Source organism: Montipora capricornis, chromosome 3, assembly GCF_036669925.1.
Source record: "Montipora capricornis isolate CH-2021 chromosome 3, ASM3666992v2, whole genome shotgun sequence".
Taxonomy (NCBI): Eukaryota; Metazoa; Cnidaria; class Anthozoa; order Scleractinia; family Acroporidae; genus Montipora; species Montipora capricornis.
The window spans coordinates 2,204,742-2,219,741 of record NC_090885.1 but is presented as its reverse complement, the minus strand read 5'-3'; the positions used below and the strand labels follow the sequence as shown (position 1 = coordinate 2,219,741).

General features: G+C 39.9%; 1 protein-coding gene across 2 annotated transcripts in view; it reads right to left on the bottom strand.

Moving 5' to 3' along the window:
- The window catches only part of LOC138041889 (unconventional myosin-Va-like), a 43,688-nt gene that overhangs the window by 20,283 nt on the left and 8,405 nt on the right, over window positions 1-15,000 (bottom strand). The window contains exons 7-21 of one of the 2 annotated variants that reach the window (XM_068887570.1): window positions 14,668-14,893; window positions 13,753-13,967; window positions 13,352-13,483; window positions 13,120-13,256; window positions 12,574-12,655; window positions 12,238-12,378; window positions 10,505-10,711; window positions 10,009-10,044; window positions 9,310-9,426; window positions 7,424-7,720; window positions 3,166-3,219; window positions 2,047-2,204; window positions 1,146-1,452; window positions 665-754; window positions 1-214 (exon numbers count right to left, since the gene is read on the bottom strand). The exon at window positions 1-214 is cut by the window's left edge and continues 11 nt beyond it. In XM_068887570.1, coding sequence (XP_068743671.1) covers window positions 1-214; window positions 665-754; window positions 1,146-1,452; window positions 2,047-2,204; window positions 3,166-3,219; window positions 7,424-7,720; window positions 9,310-9,426; window positions 10,009-10,044; window positions 10,505-10,711; window positions 12,238-12,378; window positions 12,574-12,655; window positions 13,120-13,256; window positions 13,352-13,483; window positions 13,753-13,967; window positions 14,668-14,893 — 2,413 coding nt within the window. The remainder of the gene's footprint in view (window positions 215-664; window positions 755-1,145; window positions 1,453-2,046; window positions 2,205-3,165; window positions 3,220-7,423; window positions 7,721-9,309; window positions 9,427-10,008; window positions 10,045-10,504; window positions 10,712-12,237; window positions 12,379-12,573; window positions 12,656-13,119; window positions 13,257-13,351; window positions 13,484-13,752; window positions 13,968-14,667; window positions 14,894-15,000) is intronic. The other variant, XM_068887571.1, reaches the window with a different exon arrangement.

The following is a 15,000-nucleotide window of genomic DNA, read 5'->3' as shown; positions in this document are numbered from 1 at the left end:
GCTCTTTCTCAGTTTTAGCCTGTTTTTTGCTTTCTTCTTTCTCTACGATAGCCGTATTCAGTTCCTCTTTTAATTCCTTGACTTGCAGTTCTAACTCGAGCACCTTGACCTGAGTTGATTCAAACTGTCCTTTCCACTGCTTGGCGTGTTCCATTTCTTTCCGCGTTGCTTCAAGTTCCCGTACAGCGACTTGAGCTTGTTCTTTTTCTTTAACCTAAAGTAAAAAAGGAGGACTACAGTGAACTACTCACTGAAGTTTGCATTTACGTTTAGAATAAGTTACCCAGGTAAAGATACCTTGTGAAGAACACCCAACAACAACAAACCTTATTTCAGTAACCACAGGATCCTTATCAATAAAAGGCGGTCTTCTAAGCAGCCGTGTGCAGCGACACCAATAAACATAATACCTAAGAGTACTTCAAAATATGTTTTAAAACTTACAAGCATCGTTACAAAGGTAAGCTCGAATTTACTTTATTTACACATTTACTCTATTGCAATAGCAGAATAGAAACACCAACCTAAAAGTAACTGCAATTTCTGTCTTAGGAACACTCATTTCTGCATGGTATATTGTTATATTATGATATTATGTAGTGCGAGTTTGTCTACATGAAAGAGTATCGTCAAACTGTACTGATTACAAGAGTGACAAAACTACCTGTTCGTCGAGGCGTTGCTGTAAATGAATGATTTTGTTCTCCATCCCAATATTCAGCTTCTTGTAATGTTCAACAGAGCGTGCTTCGATCTAAATAACGAAAACAAAATCAGAACAGAACGAATTGTAAATCAACTCTGTATCAGTTTTTATTGCCTTAAGGTGCCCTCATGGGCGCGGTGGCCTCATGGTTAGAGTGCTCGACTCCGGATAGAGTGGTCCGGGTTCGGGACCTGGCCGGGGACATTGTGTTGTGTTCTTGGGCAAGACACTTTACTCCCTCGGTGCCTCTCTCCACCCAGGTGTATAAATACTGGGGGTAACCCTGCGATGGACTAGCATCCCATCCAGGGGGAAGTAGAAATGCTCCTAGTCGCTTCATGCTACAGAAACCGGGCATAAGCTCCGGTCTGATGGGCCACTAGATGGGCCACTGGGCCTGATCGGCCACTGTAAGCTGACTTTGCCTAAGGTGACCCACCTTCAGCTGCTTGAGTTGTCGCCTCGCAATCACTCTGCGGACACATGACTGTAAATAGATGATAGTTTTCTTGTAATTCCTGTAGCTCTTTCTCGCTTTGTACCTTCGCCAACAACCCTGGATAATCTTCGCTTTGGCATCGCACAAAAGATGCATTTTAAGGCGTCTGGCAAACATTCCTCGCGTGTAGCACTGAATTGTTAGCACGGCTTCCCGGATTGACACGAATCGTTTCCGGCAAATATAACCACGAAAAGACCTTTGGATTGTGATTGCAGCCCTCTTCTCGCGCAGATCCTGCGCAAGCCTGGAAATTAGAAATGAACATGAGCTTGTCACTCGTATACACTGCATGCTGAATCAAGCTGGAGGGTCTGTGACGTCATAAGTGTTCATGCCCCTGCACCGAATACAGTTACCACGCCAAGGTGAACACTCTTCCCAGTGGTCTGGTCGAGGATGTTCAAGTCCCACTTTGACTATTCCCGAATTTGGATTGGTTCATTGTGCTGCTTGCTCTTACTGTGATTGGTCGAAGTAATGAAGTTAACCGCTCTAAAGGTAAGTTAGCCACAGGAAGAAATATTTGTAAGCTGGCGTTTCCAGCGTTGGCCCTTCGTCATTCTCGCTGACAAATGGCCCACGCTAAAGCCAAATTTTCGTATTTCCAAATTCAAATCGAACAATTCTTTTTTAAAATAGCAAACCGGTTGACTTTATCGTTACAAAATTGCTTTCTTTTTGAGTTCGTTTGCAAGGCAAATTCCTGATCAGGCCCACAACCTGGTCACAAGGACACAAAAAAAATGACCGCTGGTATTGACAAGAGCAACAGACATTCTCTTTTTTGAATATTTTAGTCACACGAATGACACGTACTCCTCGAATTTGGAACACAAACCTTCTCGCAAGATATCCTCGTACCCAGGCCTGTATGAGGATCGCAGACTGCCTCATCCTCAAATAGAGGCGCCGGTCTCTCCAACAACGGAAATTCTTTTGGATCATAATGCAGCTGTCACGCAGCTTGTCGGCTCGTAACTTCTCTAAGTAAGCAACCTGGAAAAAGAAGCGATCAAACACCTGTAACGAGGTTTACAACAGTGTTACGGGATGGTATTGTATTGCAACTCAGTCTGTCACAGTAACGAGAAAAACCACCAAATACCAGGCCCCCAAAGAGTGGGTAGCACTATCCACTGAGGGAATCATATTAAGTGGATAGCTGTATTTAGACATTTTATAGCGATACGACGGTCATATTGGGTGCTTATGTTCTGAAATAAACAGCATCGGATGCTCAAAGAGAATACCCATTGGGGATAAATTGCGTTTTGTCTCAAATTCTCCAAACCAGAATAATTGTCAGTTTCCCTGTCTTTATTAAATAACCCAGGGCATCCCATAAGATATATACCTTCCCAGGACAATAGAATCCAAACCGCCTTGCAAATAATTGAGTCAATTGGTTTTGATAGCGTCTACTTACAAAACATCCATTTAACCCACGAATAGCAATATCCAACTCTTGAACAAATGGGGCCAGGTTTAAGGAGCAAAAAACAAAGGCATTATTCGCTCAGCACACGCGTACACCAACCTTTGATTTGATATGTGATGATTTAATTTGATTTCTGGTCCCTAATCAGTGCCTCAGAGCTAAATACACTTGACACTTAAACAAAGCTCATTATCATCAGACGTGGCACGATCTTGTAATTTTATAAAACGAAGTCATCACAGCTGTGGCCAACGTGTTTGCTTAATCTAAATATTAACACCTTTACCCTCTCCCTCAACACACACACGTACGATCGAATAAGCTGCCATCAAAAATTTAAAGAGTTTTGTTCAACTTAACCTTCTACACTCACTAAACAGCCGCCTTGACTAGCAAACGATTTGGGTGTTGCTTTTTCTTTTCTGAGAGTAATTTTTTTAACAGGCCCGATTCTCAAAAATTCCGGGATTCCTGGATCTGCTCAGTTGCTACAGTTGAAAAAGATTATGATCACATTACCTGTCCGGCACGAAAAAATATCTTGGTTTTGCCCATTTGAAATTTATCAGGGTCCTAAAAAGAGGAAGTTAAAAATAGATTCTGTTACAACCATAGGGCAGACGGCAACAAACCTTGGGAGACAATTAGGTAACATTCTTTAGGAATGAACTAAAGAACATGCTACTTCTTCAGTCGCACTAAAATACTCCAATGGTACGTTTACAGCGGTTATCAGTCACACGTGCCCCTCAACGACATTTTTTAATATTTCGAAAGTAAAATTTAGATGGACGTCAATCAAATGTTTCCATGACGAATCAACTGCCGCCAAGAGAACAGGCTTATTGCCATGGAAACATTTGATTGACGTCCATCTACATTTTACTTTCGAAATACGAAAAAAGTGTCGTTAATGGCCGCATGTGACTGATAACCGCTGTAGTATTCCATGCATAGGGTGGCTCAAACCAGTTTCAAAATTTTATTATATGGATTATTGACTCTACAACACTGTCATCGAAGAAAATTATTCCCTGTGGAGTGCCCCAGGGCTCAATCCTCGGCCCCTTGTTGTTCTATTATATGTTAATGATTTACCACACTGCCTGAGATCAACCACTCCTTGCATGTATGCAGACGACAACCAAATTTTGCATTTTCCTACGATGCCAACGAACTTGTCTTAAAATTGAATGCTGACCTCGAAAATGTCAGAAATTGGCTCATAGAAAACAAACTCCTAATGCACCCAACGAAGTCTAAATTGATGCTAATTGGGTCTTCTTATAATCTGAGTAACAAGTGTTTCGAACATCTCGTTGTGGTAAACAACACACCTGTTTCTCAAACTCACAAACATAAATGTCTAGGGGTTCAGACTGAAGACAAGCTTACTTGGGACACCCGGCCATATTGACATGATCTGTAAGAACGCTAGTGCGGGCAATGGAGCGATGAGACGTATAAGAGCCTACAATCCTGGTCAAAAGTTGTTGGGAAAGTTGCGCGCATCACTTCACTTCACACCTAATTCGATTATTCTAACTATTGGCTGAACTATTTGGGAAAGAGCATGCTCTTGTGGCCCCCCCTCCCCCACATTCAATGTTGGAAGAAAAGTCACCATTTTGTTTGGTGCAAAATCCAACACTGATAAGGGGGGAAGGGGGGCTATCTCAAAAGTGACGCTACCTTCCCAACACTTTTGTCCAGGATTGTAGTACAAACATGTTTTGATTATTGTTCCCCTTTATGGGATAACTGCGGCAAGTTATTGAAGGATAAGCTTCAGAGATTTCAATCTCGTGCTGCAAGAGATCTTACGAGTGCCAGTTATGATATTCGTTCTACTGACTTGATTAAGGCCCCACCCTGGGATACACTGCATAAGAGACGGCTCCGGGCTGAATTAACTTTGATGTACAAAATATTGAATGACGACCCCGCACCCAAACTAAAGGAACTCTTTCGTCAGAAGAAATAGAAGTCAGACTAACTAACACCTGTGAAATAGTGCAACTGATCTGACACTTCCTAAACCGAAGAGGGAGTCTCTAAAAAGAAGTCAAATACAGTGGTGCTATGATTTGGAACCACTTTCCATATGAAGCTAAATTGTCGAATTCACCATATTCATTTAAAAGCAACCCCAAAACGTGATTGGGTCATGCCATGCTAACCTCTGTTAGTATTGCGCCTCAATATCGAATGGCTTCCATTTTTAGGTAGCGTAGTATAGGGGTTGTTAAGGGTTATAATTATATAAATTAAATTCCGTACTATTCGCATTACTCTTGCTAGTGAATAAAAGTGGTATTATTAGTCTTAGCTTCTTAAGCAGATTCAAGTAGCCGCTTCGCTTCGCATCGTAGCCGCTTCTTTAATATACACATATTTACATTCTTATATAATATACTTGAAAAGACACGCCCTCCATGGAAACCTACTTATGTTGCTGGGGCTAGCGTGTCTTCTGCATTTAAGTAAAGTATACCATACCATTCCACACCAACACTGTTTCACGTAACGGCAATGTTATGGAAGCATAGGAAAAACCAATTAATGCTTAATGAGGTGCACTCATTATTGTAACTTAATCTGACACCATAGCAACAGGAAAGCCACCGAAAACCTGAGCTACAAGGTCAGACGGGAGTGGGCTGTGGATACATGAGATGTTATTCATGACAATGAATATGTACAAGTAATGACAAGGGGTAGGTTTATTCAAAACGTTGGCCGTTGGTTCTCACTACTTGCACATGTTCATTGCAGGGGTGGTGCAGTGGTGAGAGCACTCGCCTCCCACCAATGTGGTCTGGGTTCGATTCCCAGACTTGTCGTCATATGTGGGTTGAGTTTGTTGGTTCTCTGCTCTGCTCCGAGTGGTTTTCCTCTCTCCTCAAAAACCAACTTATGACTTGAAAGAGTGAGTTTCAATCGAGTGTCATAAAACCAAAACCAAAGTAATGACTTTGACCAATCAAAAAGGACGGAGACAATCCAGTAAACCAATCAAAACTCGAAGTAATTACACGTAGCCGACAAAAAAGGGCGAGAAAATGTACACGCGCGACACACGATTGGTTTTGGTTTCACGTCTGATTGGCTGAAAAAGTGGCGCGAGAACTTTCAACCAATCACTAAGTGAAGTAATGCAAAACCGGCGTAATTCGCTAATAACTTTCGACACTCAATTGAAAACCGCTCTGTGAGTTTGATTTGATTTGTGTACAGTGTCCCCAATTAGTGCCTCGGCGCTAAATACACTTCCTTCCGCCTGACCTTGTAGTTTAGGTTTAGTCGGCAAAACAACGGTGATCTAATCTGGAGGTCTTGGGGTCAATTCCCACCCTGGTCTGGTTTTTCCCCGTCTTCGTGTGAGCCCATATCCATCACTAAGATGAAATCAAACGCTCAGATGAATTCCGTGGAACTAAAGACAGCAGTTAAAATCACGCTTAACAGAAATGTAAGTGCTACGCGACCAACGTTTAAAGAAACGAAGTCCTCCTCACCACAAATAAAACAAGTCAAAAATTCTAAACTTTCAAAAAAAAATAGGTACGCATTGCGCACATGTGGTAGTCCAGTAACACAGCGCTTTACTCGATAATTGTCAACTGAGCTGCATTTTGTTTTCCAGGAGATTCAAGTTGTCTATGCGTAATATGTAGCTCTAATAGTACACGATATTGTTTTGGTACCCAATATCACTATAGTGCCATGGTAGATGTATTAGGTAAATAGCCGGGCCCTGAGAAGACATGTGGTTACTAGTAAATTACTGAACCCAGAAAGACTGAAGACAATAAAAGGGAATCGAGATACATTGGCTTCGAGGCTGACATGTTGATCATTTTCAAGTTCCTTTACAACTTCTTTTTCACCACAAGTTTAAGCGTGTGCTCTGAGCTTCTGACAGCTTTCCAAGACAAAAGTTCACTGAAGTTAAGAGCTGTCCGGTGGGGTTAGTATCTCGATAGCATACCTCAAAATATACGACTTGCTGTGTCAGAAACAGAGGACCGAAAATTCTATTTTAACGCTCAAAAATGCGAACTAAGAAAGGTACAGATTTTGTTAGCCTACTTTATACAAAACAAATATTGATGAAAAAGGAAGAGCAGAAGGAAGTTCACAGGAAGTGTCGATCGAGAATGAAATATTTTGCCATCAGCAACAACAGTTGCGACATGAAAACAACATAAATCTTGAAATGCAAATATAAAAAATTACCATCGGCGAAAAACATTTCGGGAGATTTTTGCTAAGTTCAATTTTTCTATTGTATTTTCGGGTGCACAAGTAAAAAAAGTGTCGTCGAATTCAGCGGGCGCCGTGATCAAGTTACCTTGCCTGTTTATTCGCAAAACAAGGGATGCAAGACAACGCGTTTTTGTTTGTTTGGTTTCTTTTTCCTTTCAGGTGTTACAAAGTTTGACAAGAAATGTGCGAATTCGACAGAATGATCACAAACCCCTAACTCTTGAGGTTGACCATTGTTTCTGCAAAGTCAAAAAATTTACTCTCCTGGGCGAGGTTATTTATCACCAGGTAATTCCATCGTTTTGGAAATAGCAACTGCTTTATTATTCATCAGCGTCATTGCCGATTTTAGCTCTCATTTTGTTAAAATTCAAGCACGCTTTCAACAGACCTGTTCACTTTCATGATTTATGCACGCGCTGCGGGCCTATTGGCATCACGGACACTCCTAAGCTCTTACACTCTTACAACAAGAACTACACGCAGTAGCTTTCAACAAAGTCCTTACCTTGATGAAGGTCTCTAAAATAGCCCTAATAGTGTTGTAAGGTTTCTTTCGATTAATGTCCTTGAATTTCAGTAGCATTCTGTAACGGGCAAAGAACTCTGGGTATCTCCACCTGGAGGGGTAGCCTGCGGCGCTAATCCGCACAGTCTCCAGAACTCCGCATGCACGTAGCTGTTGAATGCTACGTTGTGGGTTGAATTCAAATGGGGCTTTGCGATCGTTTGGTTTGATGCAGCGGATATAATGTGGTACTGTACTGTTGAGTGTTGTCATAAGCTTGGACAGAGATTCACGAAACTGCAGTGGAAAAAGAGACAATTAAGTGAAGGGATCATTCATTATTTACAGCTGACTGAATGACTCTTTCGAGCTGCACTTTATCTTACGTATCTCTAACCGTTTTTCGAGCGTCACAGAGACCCTAAACCACTTAAATTTTTGAACAGGAGTCTTTCTTCCTCAACCTTGGAAATTTCAAACCTGCGCGCCCGACCTCCACATGCCGAGAGTCACGTACAACTTCTTCAATCCATGAAAATAACAATCCAGAACAAGTAGGTTTCGAAAGTAACGGCGTAATTACCGTATTCTAAAATGCAGGCCCCTGTTGTTCAAAGTCCGGATAACTTTATCCGGTGGATAAGTCACTATCTAACGGTTTCACTCTGTGCATTGATTTCAGTATTTCCTCCTGTACCTTCGAATATGCACACTCTAGGCACAACTAAGTGAGTGTGTACGAAAACCTCGGAAAACGTTAAACGTGAAGTATAGTTTACCTATCCACTGGATAGAGTTATACAGCCTGTGAACAACGGGGGCCTGGGGCCGGTTGTTCGGCGTAGCCTGGTTAGCGCTAACCGTTGGGTAAAGCGGTTTTCAATTGAGTGTCGAAAGTAATTAGCGAATTGCCTCGGCTCTGCATTACTTCACTCAGTGATTGGTTCAAAGTTCTTTCGCCATTTTGTCAACCAATCAGAAGTGAAACCAAAACCAATCGTGAATAGACCATTTTCGACTTCTCGCGGCTGGACTGGATCTAGCATGAAATGGAGCCTAATGCGGGCAAATCTTTTCAAATGCAAATTAATTTGCCCGCACTAGCCTCCATTTCATGCTAGATCCAGTCTAACCGTTAGAATACGAAACTGGCCTACTGCGCGAGCACATTTTCACGCGCTTGTGTCGGATACGTGTAATTACTTCGAGTTTTGATTGGTTTACTGGATTGTCCCCGTCCTTTTTGATTGGCAAAAGTAATTACTTTGGTTTTGGTTTTACGACACTCGATTGAAACTCACTCTAAGAGGTATCAAAACCAATAGATTTCCATGGTATTTAATGCTGGTTAACGCTAACCATGCTTCGAGCAACGCGGGCCTGGTCTCTTAGCATAAATACCTCAAAGACCCGAAAAGAAACACGCGCCAAAAATTTCTCCCAACTTTTCCTATGCCTTTTTTCCATGTCGCGAATGAAAACAAGTGTGTATATTTAGTCCAGATATTTGAACAGTGCAAGGCTAAAAACTAATGAAATTATATGTGAAATGAGTCATATATTGAACTGCGGATATGAAATCAAGTGAAGCTATGATCCTCGCATTTATGTACGCAATTTTAGCAATTGCGTAGAGAAGCCTGAAAATTGCAAGACTTCAACGGGGTTTGAACCCGTGACCTCACGATGCCGGTGCGACGCTGGCTTCATAGTTCAGTTGGTAAGAGCGTCGCACCGGCATCGCGAGGTCACGGGTTTAAACCCTGTTGAATTCCTGAAGTATTCACGTTTCTGTACACAAATGGTAAAATTGCGTTCATAACTGCGAGGATCATAGCTTCACTTGAAGATTAAAAACGTTTGATAAATTACAATTAAAAACGAACCTCTGATCCCACACTCCTCTTCGTTTTAGTGACATTTTTGCCAGACCTGGAAGTAGTTCTTTTACGAGGCATCAAATGAGCTTCATTATCAGTGAACAAGTCTGCCACAGTCTCGTACTGAAACAGGACGGTGGAAAGTCGTACTTTACTGATGAAAAATACGACTTGTACTTGTTAAAAAACAACGGCCATTTGGATCAAACAAGACAATGCCATAGCAAAACATAACACTACGAATAAACATAACAATATTAAAGAAACAGGATTCAACCAGACTCGACGCTAATAACATAGATTGTTCGGCCTAAAGACTTAGAGCTATCAAAGAACTAATGAAATTGCAGGTTTTAATAAACTGCGTGTATGATGGCCCGAAATTTTGAATCATAGACAGAAGCTAAATGGCTTCGGCCTTGTCGAATACAATACGAGTGTAAGTTGGTTTTAATGATATTGCTGCAATTTAAGAAAAGTGCCATTTATACGCTAGTTAATTTACAATCTTCGAGAATTTTAAAGCTCTGATTCAGATTTACATTTTGCCAAAGAATTATTCTGGTCTCCTAAGAAAATCAAAGAAGCTGTTTATCCATGCATACCCCAGCTTAAAATGCTTTGATTAATGTTAGCGATAGATTGAAAGAAATGTCTCTATCTTCTGTTCAAAAATCGGGTACCGAATCGCAGCCTTTTACTTACGTGTGTAAACTCAATCACTCGGGCCACCAGCTCATACTGTATAAGGAAGAAATTATTAGTTTTATGATCATAAACCTCATGAGCTTAAAAGTTGGTTGATAGAAGTTAGTACTTTACTTTATTTTAACTGTTTGAATTTACTGGTAAAAGATTGGTGAATTAACCAGACTAGTTATTACGGGCACTTTAGGATAAATATTCAGTTCTCAACACAGCCCGGTAATAATCGATTAATTGTTTCAGTAGTCAGTAAAATTATGAATCTTAACTGAAAACATTTATGTTAATCACGTTAAAACTTTATTCCTTCTTTTACAGTGAAGTCATAGTCTTTTAGATCAAATCTGTCACGTCAAGCGTATAGCTGAGTTTATATTTACAGAACTTAAGGTGCTGTTCTTGTAACAAAGAACAGTTAACCAACTAACGGAGGTTTATGGTGGATGTTACATCATTACTAGATACAGTACATGTATCACCTCGAGCCAGAACTCACCTCGCTTGCTTTGAGGATTGCCAAATGTTCTTGATTAATAGTGTCGCGATTTTTCTCAACAAACCCCCTGACTTCGTACTCGACATCGTCGGCAAAATGATGCACAATAAATGCTGTTTCTGACATCCGTGGCTTGCTAAAGTGCTTTTTCTTTAAGTGATTCTTGTACAGCTTCTGAATCCATGAGCTATCGGAACCTTTGGGCATCTAACAAGTGGAGTGGAAACGTGCAGTTTAATAGGGCTTCTGGCTACCAAAATCGAAATTTCGCCGGCCTTAAATGTGTTTCACAAGTTGTATAACGTTGGCCCGCGACAAGCCATGAGAGGCACCGGTCTATTCCCATAACAAACTGCTAAACTATACAAAATTTTATGCGAAAAAAAAAACCAAAACATAATTTCTTGAAATAGAGGAATAAAACAAGAATGCACCCAGTTGAGTTTTGCCAACTTTATAAAACTTGCAGAGCAAGTAAAACGCGAAATTTTGAACTGAAAGTGATAAAAAAAAAACTTTTGAATGAAGGCGTTTAGTTTCTAAAGAAACTGTAGAGCTGCGTCTGTGGGGAAGTGAAACAGAAATGGGTTTCTGATCAACTGGGTTGATAGAGCGGTTTTCAATTGAGCGTCGAAAGTAATTAGCGAATTGCTTTGGTTTATGATTACTTCACTCAGTGATTGGTTCAAAGTTCTCGCGGCATTTTTTCAACCAATCAGAAGTGAAACCAAAACCAATCGTGGCTCGCGCGTACACATTTTCCCGCGCTTTGTGTCGGCTACGTGTAATTACTTCGAGTTTTGATTGGTTTAACGGATTGTCTCCGTCCTTTTTGATTGGCCAAAGTAATAACTTTGGTTTTGGTTTTACGACACTCATTTGAAAACCGCTCTATGGTAAATTGACCACTGTAAAGAAATTAGTAGTTAACGTTTCGAGCGTTAGCCCTTGGTCAGAGGGAATTACCCATAATTCCCTAATTCGCTCAGACGAAGGGCTAACGTTAGCTACCACATTTCTTTACGGTGGTCAATTTACGATATCAACCAAGTTGAAAAAGTTTTTGGTTGAGCGATTAATATAACCGATGACACGATAGTGAAGATGCACTTTAACATTCTTGCACAGAAATAGAGATTGAGCAGGTATTGTATTGCTCTTTTTGATAGATCGCATCACTAATTTTAGAAAAGCAAACTCAGTAGAGAAAAAAAAAAGTCAGGTTGAAGTGTAAAAAGCCTTCATTCACTTGATTTTTCACCGGAAATTTACCCATTAAATGACAACAATCAGACTCATCAGACTCCCTCTGAAAGGCATCCAACATATTCACTGAAAAAACTGCCAGAGGAATGACAAGCATGTATTGTTATATGCCTTGCTCTTAAAAGAATGCCTTCACAAGAATCGTGAGCAGGTTATCTAGAATAGCTCCTGACAAGCAGCCAAATCGTGCTTAGCAGCTGTTCACTTAAAACAAGAGAAAGATAGAAAATAGAACAAAAGAAATCACATTGATGTTCATTAATTTGTAGAAAACAATAGGCTTCTGTTACCATACGTAACCCATCTTGCCTGTTGATTAGATGAAAGGGAGTAGCCTAGGGAGACTCACCCCAGTCTAGCCTTGTAATTTTTCTAAACAACATTACTTTTACCACTCTTTGTAACCTGGCATAGGCTTTAGCTGAATATATTAGCCCTTTAATTTTTTGGTTTGGTTTTGTGAATACCTTGCATTCTTCATCCAGTAAGTCTAGGATTCCAAGCTTTGATTCAATCAAGTCAATGCAGGGCTGGTTATCATAGAAGTTAATGAATGACCACTCAATCTCTTCTTTCACATACTCTTCTTGTTCCAGTTTGAACACATGCTGCAAGTGACATGACAAAGAAAATAAATCATTGTTGAAAATAACTGTTCAAGCATTAAGGTTCTTCATTTTCATCCATTATTTCTTACATGTACTTCAGATAAATCAGAATTGCAGGATTCAGAATTAATATTAAAATACATTACAGAATTCTTTAAGTTATAGTATGTAGTAAGGATTTCAAATCTTACTTACTTGAGTGAACTGCTGCTGAAGCTTTTCATTTGCATAATTAATACAGAATTGTTCGAAACTGTTCACATCAAATGTTTCAAATCTAAAAAACGAAAAACAGGTTAGATAAGGCAAGAAATTTAATTGAGAAACCTTTAAGACTTGTCCATAGTATTCATTTACAAAATATTACAGAGAGCAGGGTATGTGCTGTCATGTCAGAGCACTCGACTTTCACCAGACGTGAGGCATGGAATGGATTCATTGACCAAGGCACCTCATTTCGATTGAGTTTGTCAGTTCTCTACTGAAAGAATAATACGTATGAGTGTGATCTTGAGTGTGAAGCTTTACACAAGTCTTGGTAACACAGGTTTCTGCAACACAAGGTTAATCGGCCTGAATTAAGCAAACAATATTGACAGAAAAACTCTATCAAGCTGCAACATGATCATTATCATCACATCATTACAGGCAACAATTTAATTAAAGAGTCCAATGCAACTTACTAAAAGGTTTGAGCCACCTTGCATACAACTCAGAGTTCAACACAAAAACAGGTCTCACCCATAAATATCAAGAATTCCAAGAAATGAATGATGCTGTTTGACATTGCTGGTAAGAGAATTGTTTATACACTGCACAATCCACTTGAAAAGCTGAGAATAAATGTGTTTGCTGATTGCTTCTCTCCCAAAATTTGCCTACAATGCAATGAAAAATTTACTGTATTAGCAAGATTATACCGTAATAAAATTAATGGATTTGTTTACCCAAGAGAAACAGAGCTTTGCATTACCTCATCAACATTGAGTGGTTTGATCAACACTTCTTGCACAGTGACTATCTTCCGGTTACACATCCACTTCTTAAGTTGATTTCTATCTACACCAAAAAGTTCAGCTGCAATTGCAAGATGAACATCTTTATCCTGAAAATGGAAACAGTACGCTTTGCAAAAGGGTTGACAAAATCCTCTACAAAAATTAGTAATTCCTACATGGTTGCTAATTGCTGTTTAAGGGATAATATCAGAACAGGCTGTTTTGGTTCTTGTAATTATTGTTCTGCTTCTTTTAAGAAAAGTGGAACAAATTAGTTGTTTCAAAATATTTCTTTCTCCTGGTTTGTGATCAGGGGTTCATATAACTTAACTTGGGCAAGCTTAACACCGTTCAATTATTAATTAGCACTCCTTACATTAATTTCACTCTCTTCATCTCCAGCTGGCTGAATATCTACGTTCCCAATGTGCAAAATGCCAGCTAAGATCCTAAATATCATTTGCTGTTGATCTTCCATGATTCCCACCAGATCCATAGCTTCACACATCTCCTCAAACCCTTCACCATCATCAACATCAGCAACATAGGGACACTCTCCTTGGTTTAAGTAATTAAAGTTGTCTTGGTGTCCTGTAAGAACAATGATGAAGATTAAAAACAAAACTTTAGACATTTCCTTGGAAGGATCTTCCTCCAGGCTTAAGCCCTTGACTCGACTCCCAAGTCGGCCTGAAGCAGCAATACTTAGTATTTTACCCTGTCTGACGCCAGACAATTTTACTCGTCAATGGGGAACCCCTGGGAGTCAACAGGTTATTACTGTGACTTACCAAGTCACTTCAATTTGTAATTTCAAATGATGCTCAGCAAATAAGTGTATTAAGCCCAAAAGAGAAGTACATGTAAATGCAGTACAGTTTTAATGGGGTTTCTGTACATTTTTTTTTTGGGCTTAACATAGGTAATACATAAAAATATTACGTAACCCATACTGCCTCTCTGAAATAATCCAATCGAAAATCACATTGCAAGGTGATGTGAGTTCAGCCCGTCTCAACAAAATCATCCACACCTGATTGCATGGCTTGTTCGTAACAATTTTCTACTTTGCTGCTTGATGCATTGCTGGCCTAAACTGCAGGGCACACGATGAAAGCAAGCTTTAATATTGGGAAAAATAATTTTCCAGATAATAGGCAGCATTTGAAAGTGTGCCATAATGACCTCGCTGTTATTGGATCTACACGTACATGGCATGATCTTCAGCCAAATACTTTCTCATCCAGCCTTCCCAATGTCAATGAGTATGTATTGTTTCCACAGCACTCACCAAGTCTGAGGTCCTTGAGTTCTGGAAGGTCACTAGCAGCACAAAGCTGGTAAAAGATGTGATAGTTTCTTTCATCTTCTGCTTGGAACACAACTCTTGACTTTTCCAGCAAATATGTTCTCATGTGTGCACCATTTATGTGATGGTTCTTGTCAAAAGATATTTCCAGGTATTTTCCAAATCGGCTGCTATTGTCATTTCGTATTGTCTTTGCATTTCCAATGGCCTAAAATGTGTCATTAAAAAAAAAATCAAAATCTGTTAATAGTGCGGTGAGAAGCATGGCATGGTGAAACATGCAGGTGAGAATAATCATATGCTACACCATATTTA